Source organism: Rana temporaria, chromosome 6, assembly GCF_905171775.1.
Source record: "Rana temporaria chromosome 6, aRanTem1.1, whole genome shotgun sequence".
NCBI classification, from domain to species: domain Eukaryota; kingdom Metazoa; phylum Chordata; class Amphibia; order Anura; family Ranidae; genus Rana; species Rana temporaria.
In genome coordinates, this window is record NC_053494.1 from 151,270,312 (window position 1) to 151,283,071 (window position 12,760).

The window sequence follows — 12,760 nt, forward strand, 5'->3', positions numbered from 1 at the left end:
TGTTTGCATGTTTACCATGGCTTCAGGGACCCCAGTTTTATTTAAGTCGGTAGGGTACTTTTTATAAGATCAGTCAGCATGGACTATATGATAAAATGTAATTCCATTTTTTTTTTGGATAGCCTATTGCAGTAACCTAATCAAAATACAGAGACCAGCTTCAGTGTTAATAGGACTTGTTCTGGAAGCAACCTTGGAGTAATCTTACTTGAAAGAATGTCAGCAACAGATAGAAAGTGCCAAGGAATAACTGAGTAGAACGGGTCTCTGTACTCTTTATGCTACAGTTAATTAGCCTCAATGTCTTGTGCTCACCGGCATGCACAGCTGGGTGCAGAGTCTTCACACGTCCCCCCAACATCTCCGGGAACCCAGTAAGCTCAGAGACATCCCTGGAGAAAAAAAATAAAATAAATAAATAAATAAATATATAAAAAAAAAAAAAACAATCATTACGGTTACAAAAGATATAACGCTTGGTAATCAATTACTTATTAAAGTGGTTGTAAACCCTTACAGACCACTTTGACCTACAGGAAAGCCTAGATTAAGGCTTACCTGTAGGTGCAAGAAATATCTTCTTAACCTACACGGTTTAGGAGACATTTCCAAGAAAGACGGCACATACGCCGTAGACAATGGCACACAGGCGCACTGAGCGTGCCACTAATGGCATCATGCCATTAGCGGGAATGACGTCATCACTGCTCTAGCCAATCACAGCGCCGGAGCAGCGATACCCAGAAGTCACTCTGGGTATCATGGTGGCGACAGGAGGTGCCCGAGGACCACTGCGGGGGCTTTGTTCTAAGGTAAGCAATTCAAAATGAGCTAGTATGCTACGAAGAGTTTATCCTAAAAAGCAAGATAAGAGTAGTACTACTGACTGGATCCAATAATTCCTTTGGGGTGTTTACTGAGAATTTGTTTCAGAATCTATGTTTTCATTGAAAGCCACATTTCCTTTAATGTAAAATCTAGGGAATTTTGTAGGTAGCATACAAAAAAAAAAAAAAAAATGCATGCAACACGCACCTTTAGAAAAATAGATTGGCTAACCAACAGTCCTTGCAACTTACCAAGCAAATCTCAGACCGCCTGTTTTGAATTTTTTTTTTTTTGTGTTTTAAGGTTAATAAATATAAAAATGTAGTTTATACCTCACTGTGAGCCCAGCATCACGAAGAGCTTTTGCAGTTCCACCAGAAGCCACCAAGGACAGTCCAAGAGAACTCAACTTCTGAGCAAACTCCACGAGGCCAGTCTTATCAGAGACACTAAAAAGAGCTGGAAAAAAAAACAAAAACATTTATATCCCCCATATAAATCCCCAGAATAATAAAAAAAGGGGGGGGGGATGATTGTTTTTTTAGACCGTGCAACATGCAAACAGGATAAAATAAAAAAAAAGTTGGTGAAATAAACACCCAATTTATGCCGCTTTAGGAATTCCTTGTAGGAGCAGGTCATTTAGAGTCTAAGGCTTGATTCACACCTATGCATGTTGCTTTTGAGCGTTTTTGCAGTGCTTGCTGCGTTTTTTGACGTGCGTTTTTACCGCGATTTGTGTTTGTTTAAGCCAGTAATTTTTTTTTTTTTTTTTACATTTCCTTTAACAACCAGCTATGAACCGGTAAACGCTGCTTTTTGCATGAAAAAAAGTCACTGACCATTTCCAAAAACGCAGAGGCACAAAAAAGCATTGATGTGAACATGTTCCATAGGAAACCATGTTAAAAAAATTCCCTGCATTTCTGCAAAATGCATAAAAAAAGCATTAGTGTGAATGGAGCCTTATACACTGAAAGAAAGGTTGCGATCAACAGGTTATATTGGAGAATAAAAGCTCCAATTGCATTGGAGATTAAAAAAAAAAAAAAAAAAATTGTGGGTCAGGATATGCAAAGTAAATTAAGAAAAGTAATCCAGCCCCCCCCCCCCCCCCATGTGTACCCGATTGTTAATGTGGTATGAAATCCAAACAAACAATTATAATACAGCTTACCAATTTATAGATGTGGTGGCCGCATTGTTTTCTTTGCTATATTTTCACCTGGTGATGCTGCCAAATTTATCTTTCACTTTGTTAACAGACCAAGCTGTCCATCAAATAAGACAGTTGAAAATGTTAATAAAAAAAAAAAAAAAAAAAAACATACCAGTTACTCACCGGTAGCTGTTTTTCTATGAGTCTTACAGGACGGCACCTTGAGAGTAGACTGGCTCCACCTGACAGGAAACACAATCAAAAAGAGGTTTAAAAAACCCCGCCCCTCCCCGTGCACCTCAGTTCGTGATAAAGTAACCACCATAAGAGCACGGGAACCAGTATATAAAAATACAAACCATATAAATTCCTCAGGGTGGGAAATAGGCCTGCCGTCCTGTAAGACTCATAGAAAAACAGCTACCGGTGAGTAACTGGTATTTTCTCGAGTCGTCTTCCAGGACGGCACCTTGAGAGATAAGCAAGTAACCCTCAGGCCTACCTTAGGGCGGGACCACTGCCTGCAGGACTCTTCTGCCAAACGTCAAGTCTTGGGGTGACAGGAGTTCCACTCGGTAGTGTTTTAGAAAGGTATTCTGGCTTGACCACGTTGCTGATCTACAGATTTGTTCCACTGAAACTCCTGCTCTCTCTGCCCAGGAGGTTGCTATAGATCTCGTGGAATGTGCCTTGACTTTAGGTACTGTTTTGCCAGCCTTACTGTATGCTACTGAAATTGCCTGTCTTATCCATCTAGATATGGAGGCTCTAGATGCTTGGCAACCCTTTTTCTGTCCTGAAAAGTTGATTAGCAAGTGTGATGAGCGTCTGAACTCGCTCACCCTTTCTAAATAAATTAATAAACAGCGTCTTACATCCAAACAATGAAAGGTTTGTTCTCTTTCATTCTGTGGGTTTGCGCAAAAAGAAGGAAGTATAATTTCTTGTGACCTATGGAACTTCGTTGCCACCTTAGGTAGGTACAGGGGATCCTGACTTAGGACTACCCTGTCTTCAAATAAACGAAAATAAGGCTCTTTGATTGAGAGCGCTTGCATGTCTCCTATTCTTTTGGCCGTGGTGATGGCCAAAAGAAAGGAGAATTTAAATACTAACAGCCTAACCGGAATGCTGTCTATCGGTTCAAACAGAGGTTTGGATAGCTGATCTAACACCAGGGAGAGGTCCCAAGGGGGAACTCTGGATATCTGTATAGGTGATAACCTATCCCTGGCCGTCAGGAACCTCTTAATAAGAGGATCCAGAGCCAGCCTCTTGTCTAAAAAGTAGGACAAGGCGGCAACCTGTACTCTTAGGGTTCTCGTAGCTAGACCTAGATCTACCCCTTCCTGAAGGAACTCCAAGATAACCGATATTTCGGGTAGTGGGGCTTGTCTTGCTGTGCACCAGCGTGAAAACACCCCCCAGGTCTTGGCATAGATCTTCCTGGTAACTTCCTTACGACTCGCTAAGAGGGTATCTATTACCTTCTCTGAGCAACCCTTCCGCTGCAGGTTCCACCTCTCAAGTACCAGGCCGTCAGACTGAAAAAGCCTGGCTCTGGATGAACGATCGGCCCCTGCCGCAGAAGGTCCACCCGGACTGGGAGAGGGAGGGGAGGAAGGACCGACCACTGTTCTAACATTGGAAACCAAGATCTTTTGGGCCACCAGGGAGCGATCAGGATCAGCTTCCCTTGTGAACGACTCAGTTTTTGCAATACCCTCGGGATCAGATTCAGAGGAGGGAAGGCATAGGCTAGGTAAAATGTCCAGGCCTGGGCCAACGCGTCCACCCCTTCCGATCCGTGATCCCGGGAGAGGGAGAAGAACCTTTCTATCTTCTTGTTCCTCCTGTGAGCAAAGAGGTCTATTTCTGGGATGCCGAAATGATGACATACCCAATCGAAGACCTCCTGACTTAGTTCCCACTCTCCCTGGAGAATGTGTTGGCGGCTTAGAAAGTCCGCTTCTAGGTTTAGGACTCCCCTGATGTGGACTGCTGACAGGGAGTGGACCCTCTGTTCTGCCCAGCCTAGAATTTCTAGGGACAACCTTAGGAGCGAACGGGACCTGGTGCCTCCCTGATGGTTCAGGAACGCCACCGTGGTCGCGTTGTCGGAGAGAATTTGTATTTCCTGGTTCAGGATTCTCTCCTCGAACGCTTCCAAGGCTCTTCCGACCGCTAATAATTCTCGGAAGTTGGAAGACGACTCCCTTTGGTGTCGATCCCAGGAACCCTGGGCCTGTAGGCCCGCCACGTGGGCTCCCCATCCCCAGGAACTGGCATCCGTAGTTATCCTGAGGGGATTTGACTGGTTCCACTGAAGGCCTCTTTCCAAGTTCCGAGGAATGAGCCACCACTTTAGAGTGTTCTTTAAAGACTCTGGAATGGAGACCCTGGAGTCTAGGGATGTTTCCTTCCCGTCCCAGGAGGAGAGGAGGAAGGCCTGTAGTGGCCTGTAGTGGAGCTGAGCCCACGGAACTGCTGGGATGCATGAGGTCATAAGTCCCAACAACCTCATGATCTCCCTGAGTGAAATATCTGCTGTTCCCCTGACAGACCTGACCACTGAGATGAGTCTCTGGACCTTGTCTACTGGTAGGAGAAGCTTTTTCTCTAAGGAATCTATTAAGAATCCCAGATAGATCTTTCTCTGTTCTGGGAGGAGAGAAGATTTTTCTCTGTTTATAATCCATCCTAAGGATTCCAGTGTAGTCAGGACGGTGGTCAGGTCCGTGAGAAGAAGTGCCCGACTGGGATTGAACAGCAGCAGATCGTCGAGGTAGGGGACAAGGGAGATGCCTTTCAGATGTAAAAAGGCGACCACCTCTGCTAGCACCTTTGTGAAAACTCTTGGGCTGGAGGCAAGCCCAAAGGGGAGAGCGGTGAATTGCCAGTGTTGGATCCCCTGAGGGGAAACAATGGCGAATCTCAGGAATCTTTGATGGTCCTGGTAAATGGGGACATGGAGGTAGGCGTCCTTCAGGTCTATGGTTATCATAAATACCCCTTCTAAAAGAAGTCCCTTGAGACTGTAAATGTTTTCCATGCGGAACCTCTTGTAGAGGAGATAAGTATTCAGGGGTTTTAAGTTGATGATTAGACGGAATTTTCCCGAGGGTTTTGGTACTACGAAGATGTGAGAGTACACCCCCTGACCCTGTTGGTCTACCGGAACTGTGACTATGACCCCCTGTTGTGCTAGGTCTGACACATTCCCTAGAAGGCTTGCCGCTTTGAGGGGATTTTGGGGTAAATGAGTGAGGAGGAAAATTGGTGGGGGAAGATGGCGGAATTCCAATCTGTAGCCTTCCTTCACTATCTGCAAAATATGAGGACTCTGCGTTATGCTTTCCCAAGCTGGAAGAAATCGGGAGAGCCTTCCCCCGACTCTCGAGTCACTTGGAGTCTTTTCCAGCGGGTTTAGGATCAGGGAAAAGGATTCCCCCTTTTGGTTTATCCTTCCCTGTGATCCACTTCCTATTAAAGGCCGCTCTTCGGTCTGAAGGTCGATTTTTATTCTGGGGGCCTCGAAAAAATCTCCTCCTATTTTGTTTAGGTTTGGGAGGGAACCGTTTACCCCTTTTCTGAGGCCCTAGTTAGAGCCTGGTCTAAACCTGTCCCAAAGAGGAAGGATCCCTCAAAGGGTAGGGCACAGAGACGGGATTTGGAGGCCAAATCTCCTTCCCATGTTTTGAGCCATAGTGCCCTTCTTGAGGCGTTAATAAGAGCGCCTGTTTTAGCAGAGGCTCGAGCGGACTCAATTGATGCGTCTGCTAGATAGGCGACAGCGCTACCTATGACTCTAAGGGAATCTCGGATATCCTTAAACTTTGAAGTCTGTGGGATATGTTCTAACATCCTGGATAGCCAGGTATCCGTATTCCTGGCAATGCAGGATGAGGCCAGGGCGGGCCCAAGGGCTGCCGCATTAGCCTCCCAGGCCCTGCGAAGGGAGGTCTCTGCCCGTCTGTCTAGTGAATCTTTTAAATTCCCAGCATCCTCAAAGGAGAGGTCAGACTGTCTAGACAGTTGAGCTAGGGAAGCGTCTAGTTTAGGGACTTTGAAAAATTTGTTTTCTAGTTCCTCCTTAAAGGGACAGCGCCTTTTCCAGGTTTTGTACCTAAGTAACTTCTTTTCAGGTTCTGCCCACTCTTTTAGAACTAAGTCCTGAAGAGATTGGTGAACTGGGATAACCTTTGGCTGGGGTTTAGCTAAACCCTGGTACATCTTATCCTGTGCTGACACTAGTTCGGTCGGCTGCTGAATCCCCTCAGAGGTATAGATAGCTGCCAGTAAACCACCCATGTCATCTGCTGAAAAAATGAATTTGCCTGATCTAGCATCTTCATCCTCCTCATCTGTCTGGCTATCAATGAGACCTTCTTCCTGAGCCTCTGAATCCTCAGAGTCTGACAGAAGAACGTCCCTAGCCCTCAACAATTTTGGAGCCGAGGTGGATAAGCTTTCCTGTGAGGAGGGTCCAGCTGCTAGGGGATCAGGTCCTTTGGGTTTTAAGGCTTCCTCAAACTCTTTTAATGTGGAAAGCATCTCTGACTGAACCGTCAGGAATTCTTTCATTATTAGCGAAGTTTCCTTCCCTGTAAGTTTTTGAATGCACTTAGCACACAAAAGCTTGGAATAGTCAGTGGCTAGCTTAATGCTACAATTCCCACATCTTTTAGCTTTAGATGTATGTTTAGCAGAAACACTAGAAGCCTCCCCCTGGGCAGTAACCTCTTCCCCTGAAAGTAAAAGACAAGGCTTTAATACAAAGGGAGTAGGGGGAAGGGAAGGGGGGTGTGTGGGGAATAAGGACCCAGTCCAAGTGCCCCAATGAAGTTTCTGGAGGTAGACTCACCCTTGGTGGCTTCCTCTGCAGCAGCGGTTAGTGCCGGGCGGTCCTCACGCTCCATGGCACTATCGAATCGGGCGCCACTCTCTCCCCTGCTGCGCTCCGAGCGTGTGAGCTAACGCCGATGGCGGCCGCCATTTTGGCGAAGACCGGAACCGGAAGCGCGTCATCACCATGCGCCGCCATCGACGCAGCGTCGGAAATGCTGGCTCCACCGAGAAACGGGCCTGGGAGAACAGCAGCCGAGTCCACAGCGCGGAGAAGTGTCCTTACCCGGCCCAGCAGGTAGGAGGACGCTCGGGAGAGAGGGATTCCAGCCACCTAGGTGTTCTGAGGTAGCCACTATCCCAGATACACCTAGCCGGGGGGGGTTCCAAACATGGTTTTTCCTTCCGCTCCCCCCCCCCCCTCAATGCAGGGAGACCCTCCGGACAGGCAATAGCCTCACTGAGCTCAAGGCCTCCCAGGACCCATGGCTCACCTTCCAGGAGGGGGACCACCAGCCCCAGGCCTTAGGTCTTTTTGGAAAAACAAAAAAAACGTTTCGCTGGGGGAAACACAATCATGAACTGAGGTGCACGGGGAGGGGCGGGGTTTTTAAACCTCTTTTTGATTGTGTTTCCTGTCAGGTGGAGCCAGTCTACTCTCAAGGTGCCGTCCTGGAAGACGACTCGAGAAAAAAAAAAGGGCATCCATGCCTCAACCAGTCAGAGCTGTTTTGGCTGTAATAGAGGGACCTACAAAATATTAGGTAGGTGGTCATAAAAGCTATGGTTGATGGATGTACAGCATGTCTGCATTTCTCAATGCAGACATGCAACATCTATTGTAATGGATAAGAGACTTATGCTTTGCTATGAAGAATGGAAAGTAGCAAAGGACGGATGGACGGCCGCACACCAAAGAACTCGAGTTGTCTTTATTGAAGGAACATAAGCAAACACCGCAGAATACACAGCAGAAATCAAAAACAGCCGACACGTTTCACACTTAGTTAGTGCTTATTCAGGCCATGAATAAGCACCAAGTGTGAAACGCGTCGGCTGTTTTTGATTTATTCTGTGTATTTGCGGTGTTTGCTTATGTTCCTTCAATAAAGACAACTCGAGAGTTCTTTGGTGTGCGGCCGTCCATCCGTCCTTTGCTACTTTCCATTGCCTAGTGCACTGCCAGCACCCACATCCACCTGGACTTCTCCACAATTGCACTTGGGATTTCCCTGGAGCGGTGAACCCCACCTCGCTTGCAATGGAGCCTCGGAAGAATTGGTGTTCTTTGCACATTTAGTGAAAGACAGCGCTCCCATTAGTGTACGAGTGTCTTACACAATTTGTACCCAAATGTAATTTTTAGAATAGCAGCCCTCCATGTGAAAACTTTACTAGTTTATGGAGCGCCATGTCCTTAACACTATTCCAAATTGTCCTTAATGACCCCAAGAACACATGACCACTGCAAAACACAAAGCCATATTTGTGCAGTCATAAGATACATTATAGCTCATAGGTTTCTAACTAAATTATAGCTAAAGTCATGGTGCCTTCAGTTGCACTTCCTGTATCCACAAGCATAGCATCAGAGCAGGAGATTCACAATTCTATCCTAACAAGTTACTTTACAAGGAGATTGTACCGATAAGCTCATCATGTCCGATGTCTCCTAAGAGCGTGAGTTTTGATTTTTCCAGAGGGAAGCCCCCTGTCATATACTCCCCCCCCCCCCCCCATTATGTTTGCCCATTTTCAGGCAATGGGTGATTTGAAACAATTGAATCCGTTAATTGGATTTAGTTTTATCCCGACAATCCCATATACATTTAATTAAACAGTTGCGCGTGCTTTGTGTACGCCCCTTAACATTTACCAACTATGAAGTTCAAAAACCTAAAATAAAAAGTAGGATCTCCAGTCTCCCCCCAAAAAAATTGAAAAGTCAGCAGCTACAAATACTGTAGCTGTTGGCTTTTAATATAAGGACACTTACTGTACCTGTCCAGGGGGGTCAAACGATGTCCTCACTCAAGCAAACCTTTGGGGTACAGGCTTAAAGTGGAGCTCCACCCAAAAATGGAACTTCCACTTTTTAGAACCCTCCTTCGCTCAGGCGTCATATTTGGCACTTTTGTGAATGGTCCCGCAGTCTTCTAGGACCTATAGACATGCAATTGTGCATCTCACTGGAAGTGGGGAGTAGGTACAAAACCAGGTACCTGCCCCCCCAAAATGTGGCGGGGGGGGTGATGGCAAACACCAGACCAGATTCTGAATGTGAAGGACTGATCTATTTTAATTACCTGGTGCACTCCATGTTCTAATGAGGTCTGCAACCCTTTGAAAGCATTTAACCCTTAGTATCTCACCAGAACTAAAATTCATATTGTAGAGGATGCCTGAATATCATCTTGCAGACTTCTGGGAAAACCAGTAAGCCAGTCACACAAACAGGAAACAACATTTCTGGGCAGCATTCTGTACATCAACTGTGTACAGAGGGCCTCCAGGTTTCCATATTGCATTGAGTTTTATACATAATTTTTTTTGGCCACAAAAAGCAGTTACCCATTCAGGGCCAGTTCACACTAGACTTCATGCATTTGTGCAGTCCTGTGTGGCGCGCTTTTGGCAGGCCATTCATTCAATGAGCTTCCAAATATGCGGGAATGCACAAAAATTTAAGGATAAGTTGACCTTTGTACAATTTTTTTTTTTATAAATACACATCTTTATGCAGTTAAAAAAAAAAAAAATTATTATGTGCATTTATTTTTTGTATTAGGAGCCAGTAAAGGTTCACACTGAATGCAGGTTTGAGCCCTGGTTCACATTGATACTACTTTGAAATCGCGCTATTTCACTTGAAGTAGCTCGATTTCAAAGTAGCAAGGTCAGCACGATTTCAGATGCTACTTGATAGACACATGTGCACCGTCATGCACAGATGTCTATTGAAGTCGCACCTGGAAAAAAAAAAAAAAAAATCTGCAAAAGTAGTGCAGGAACTACTTTTGCAAACCAGTGCGGCGCTGCAAAAATTTGTGTCGCACCGATTTGAACAGTGCCATTGCCTCCAATAGGCTGCAACTTGTCATGCGATTTGATCTCTCAACTCGCGTGACAAATCGCTCCAATGTGAACCTAGGCTGAACTCCTACGATTTTAAACTGACATTTCAGTCCAACTTCGGAGGCGATTTACATAGTTAGTCAGGTTGAAAAAAGACACAAGTCCATCCAGTTCAACCACAAAAAATAAAAAAACAAAATAAAAAACCACAGTACAATCCTATACACCCAACTCCATACTCACAGTTGATCCAGAGGAAGGCAAAAAAAAAACCCAGCAGAGCATGATCCAATTTGCTACAGCAGGGGAAAAAATTCCTTCCTGATCCCCCAAGAGGCAATCGGATTTACCCTGGATCAACTTTACCTACAAATCTTAGTACTCAGTTATATTATGTACATTTAGGAAAGAATCCAGGCCTTTAAAGCAATCTACTGAGCTGGCCAGAACCACCTCTGGAGGGAGTCTGTTCCACATTTTCACAGCTCTTACTGTGAAGAAACCTTTCCGTATTTGGAGGTGAAATCTCTTTTCCTCTAGAGACATCTGTGCGGGTTCATGCAGTGCAGCTACTTTTGGGAATCTGTGCGGTGCCGGTGATCTGAAGATATGGTTCCGGCTATCGAGATGGTTCCTGTAAGGACTGCGCAGGCGCAATCCTTGCCGACGGAAATCTTCGAACCTCGGCCGTCATCCAGGGCGACGTGGAATTTTCAGGAAAGTGGCCAGCCTTCTGGCTCTTTTTTTCTTTTTTTTTTTTAACATCCTCCAATCCACGGGGACGTTAAGGAATGAGCCTGATGTCGGCCGAGGTTCGGAGATTTCCATCGGCAAGGATTGCGCCTGCGCAGTCCTTACAGGAACCATCTCGATAGGGGAACCTTAACGACAAGTCACCGGCAATAGACTCCAGTTTAGCATGCAAGTGGACATGTCAGACACTTCCTGTCCAAATAAACTTCAGCAATATCGGCATGGCATTTCTTAAGCTGCATTCACACCTGAGCGTTTTGTCGCCTGAAGCGCGACGCCCCAAAACGCTAGAGGGGAAAAAATACATTATTCTCTATGGAGATGGTTCACATCTCCACTACAAAACACCCGACGCCGAACGCCTGAAGCCCAAACAAGTTCTGGACCCTTTTTTTGTCGCTCGAATTTGGGCGTTTTACATTGATGAACCTAGACCTGTAAAAAAATCGCGGTAAAAAACGCAGTGTTTTGTGGGGGCAAATCGCGGCAAAAAACGCTGCATTTTGTCGCAGCAAAAAACATTGCAAAACGCTACGCTCAGGTGTGAATGCAGCCTTAGGGAGAATTTCCCAATGGTGACAACAGGGGACCATGCCTGCATAATGTGTGCGGAAGGGTCACATGTAGTTTTCATCGATGGCCTACATAAAAGGGTAACAGAAGCAAAAATGGTAGCTGGGGAGAGAGTCATCACCCTATACCAGGAAGGGCCCGAGCAAGCACCTAAATTGCAGGATTGTTGAATATTTTAAAAAGGTAAAATTTTATAATAATAAATCACACAAAAGTGAGTACACCCCTCACCCCGTAAGGTCAGACGCTGGTACAAAAAAAAAAAAAAAAAAAAAAAAGTCTGTATACCCAATTTTATTGGCTCTGCTGAACGTTTACGCGCCATACAAAGCGTCAGGACGAACTGGAGCCTTCCTATAATTCCAGGAAAAGATCATCACAGCCAATCTGTTTCCAGACGGTGCTGCACCCCCAACTTCCCAATGCAAAGAGCCAGCTGCGTGAGAGGCACTTCCCAGAAGTGGTACCTCAGGCCAAAGAACACCCCAAAAAAGATGTTCTGTCTGTAGGAAACTGGAAAAAAGGCATGACACCCACTTTTTATTGTCCCTTCTGTCCCAACCAACCTGGGTTTCTGCCTCTGAATGTTTTTAACGCTACCCAGAGGCGTATCTAGTGAAAATGGTGCCTATGGCAAGCACTGAAACTGTGCTCCTGTCAAAACATTTGAAACTTTTCAGATAACCAGGGAGGGACGCAGTGCGACAAGGACAGAGAGGGACACTGTGGACCACTGGTGCTGAATTTTTTTTTTGGGGGGGCGTAAACAAACTGAAAAAAAAAAAAAAAAAACACAACTACAGCCTCTGTGCCCATCAAAAGCAGCCACTGCCATCAATGGCCAGTCATCGGCCATCATAGGGGCACCTGTCACCCCCCTCCTTAGGCCAAGTAGCAATATTACCAATTGCTGTGCCGGCGCCACACTTCAGCAGGCCGGCTGCGATGCTGGCAGTACAGGAAGCGGTCACAGGACGACGGGTGGTTTTTTTTTTCCCGTGCAGGGGGTAGCTTTTTGCCGCCCCGCCCCCTCCCCATGGCACCTGCCATGGCTGCCATACCCTAGATACGCCACCATACACGTGGAGTATTAGCGTTGGGTACAAATTATACATCACTCTCTTATCTTAAAAATATAACAAAACATGGATAGTGCCAGTAGGGCAGAGGTTTGTGGGTAGGACAGTAGATGGCGTCAGGAGGGCATAGGTGTTATTTGAAATTTTTTAGCATAGTAACTAAAAACAGTTTACCAAGGGGAAGCTGCAATGCACAGAGTGGCACACGACTCGGGTATGAACAGGCATCACTGAACAAAATCAAACTACAACCTCCTCCAATTGTAAACTTAGTAGAATGCACAGATTGGAGCACACAGAAAACTGATGCATAATAACCAATCAGCTTCCAGGTTTTATTCAAGGCTTATATAAAGAACAAGCCAAACCTAGAAGCTGATTGGTTATTTTGCACAGCCGCACCAGTTTTAGTAAAATCTCCCCCATTTGTACCGCGCACGGTCAGTTC

At 45.8% G+C, this 12,760-nt stretch overlaps 1 protein-coding gene across 1 annotated transcript in view; it reads right to left on the reverse strand.

The window, feature by feature from the left end:
• ATIC (5-aminoimidazole-4-carboxamide ribonucleotide formyltransferase/IMP cyclohydrolase) overlaps window positions 1-12,760 on the reverse strand; it is a 29,630-nt gene that overhangs the window by 16,479 nt on the left and 391 nt on the right. Inside the window, exons 2-3 of the mRNA XM_040357595.1 lie at window positions 1,161-1,287; window positions 316-392 (exon numbers count right to left, since the gene is read on the reverse strand). Of these exons, the coding sequence (XP_040213529.1) occupies window positions 316-392; window positions 1,161-1,287 (204 nt within the window). The remainder of the gene's footprint in view (window positions 1-315; window positions 393-1,160; window positions 1,288-12,760) is intronic.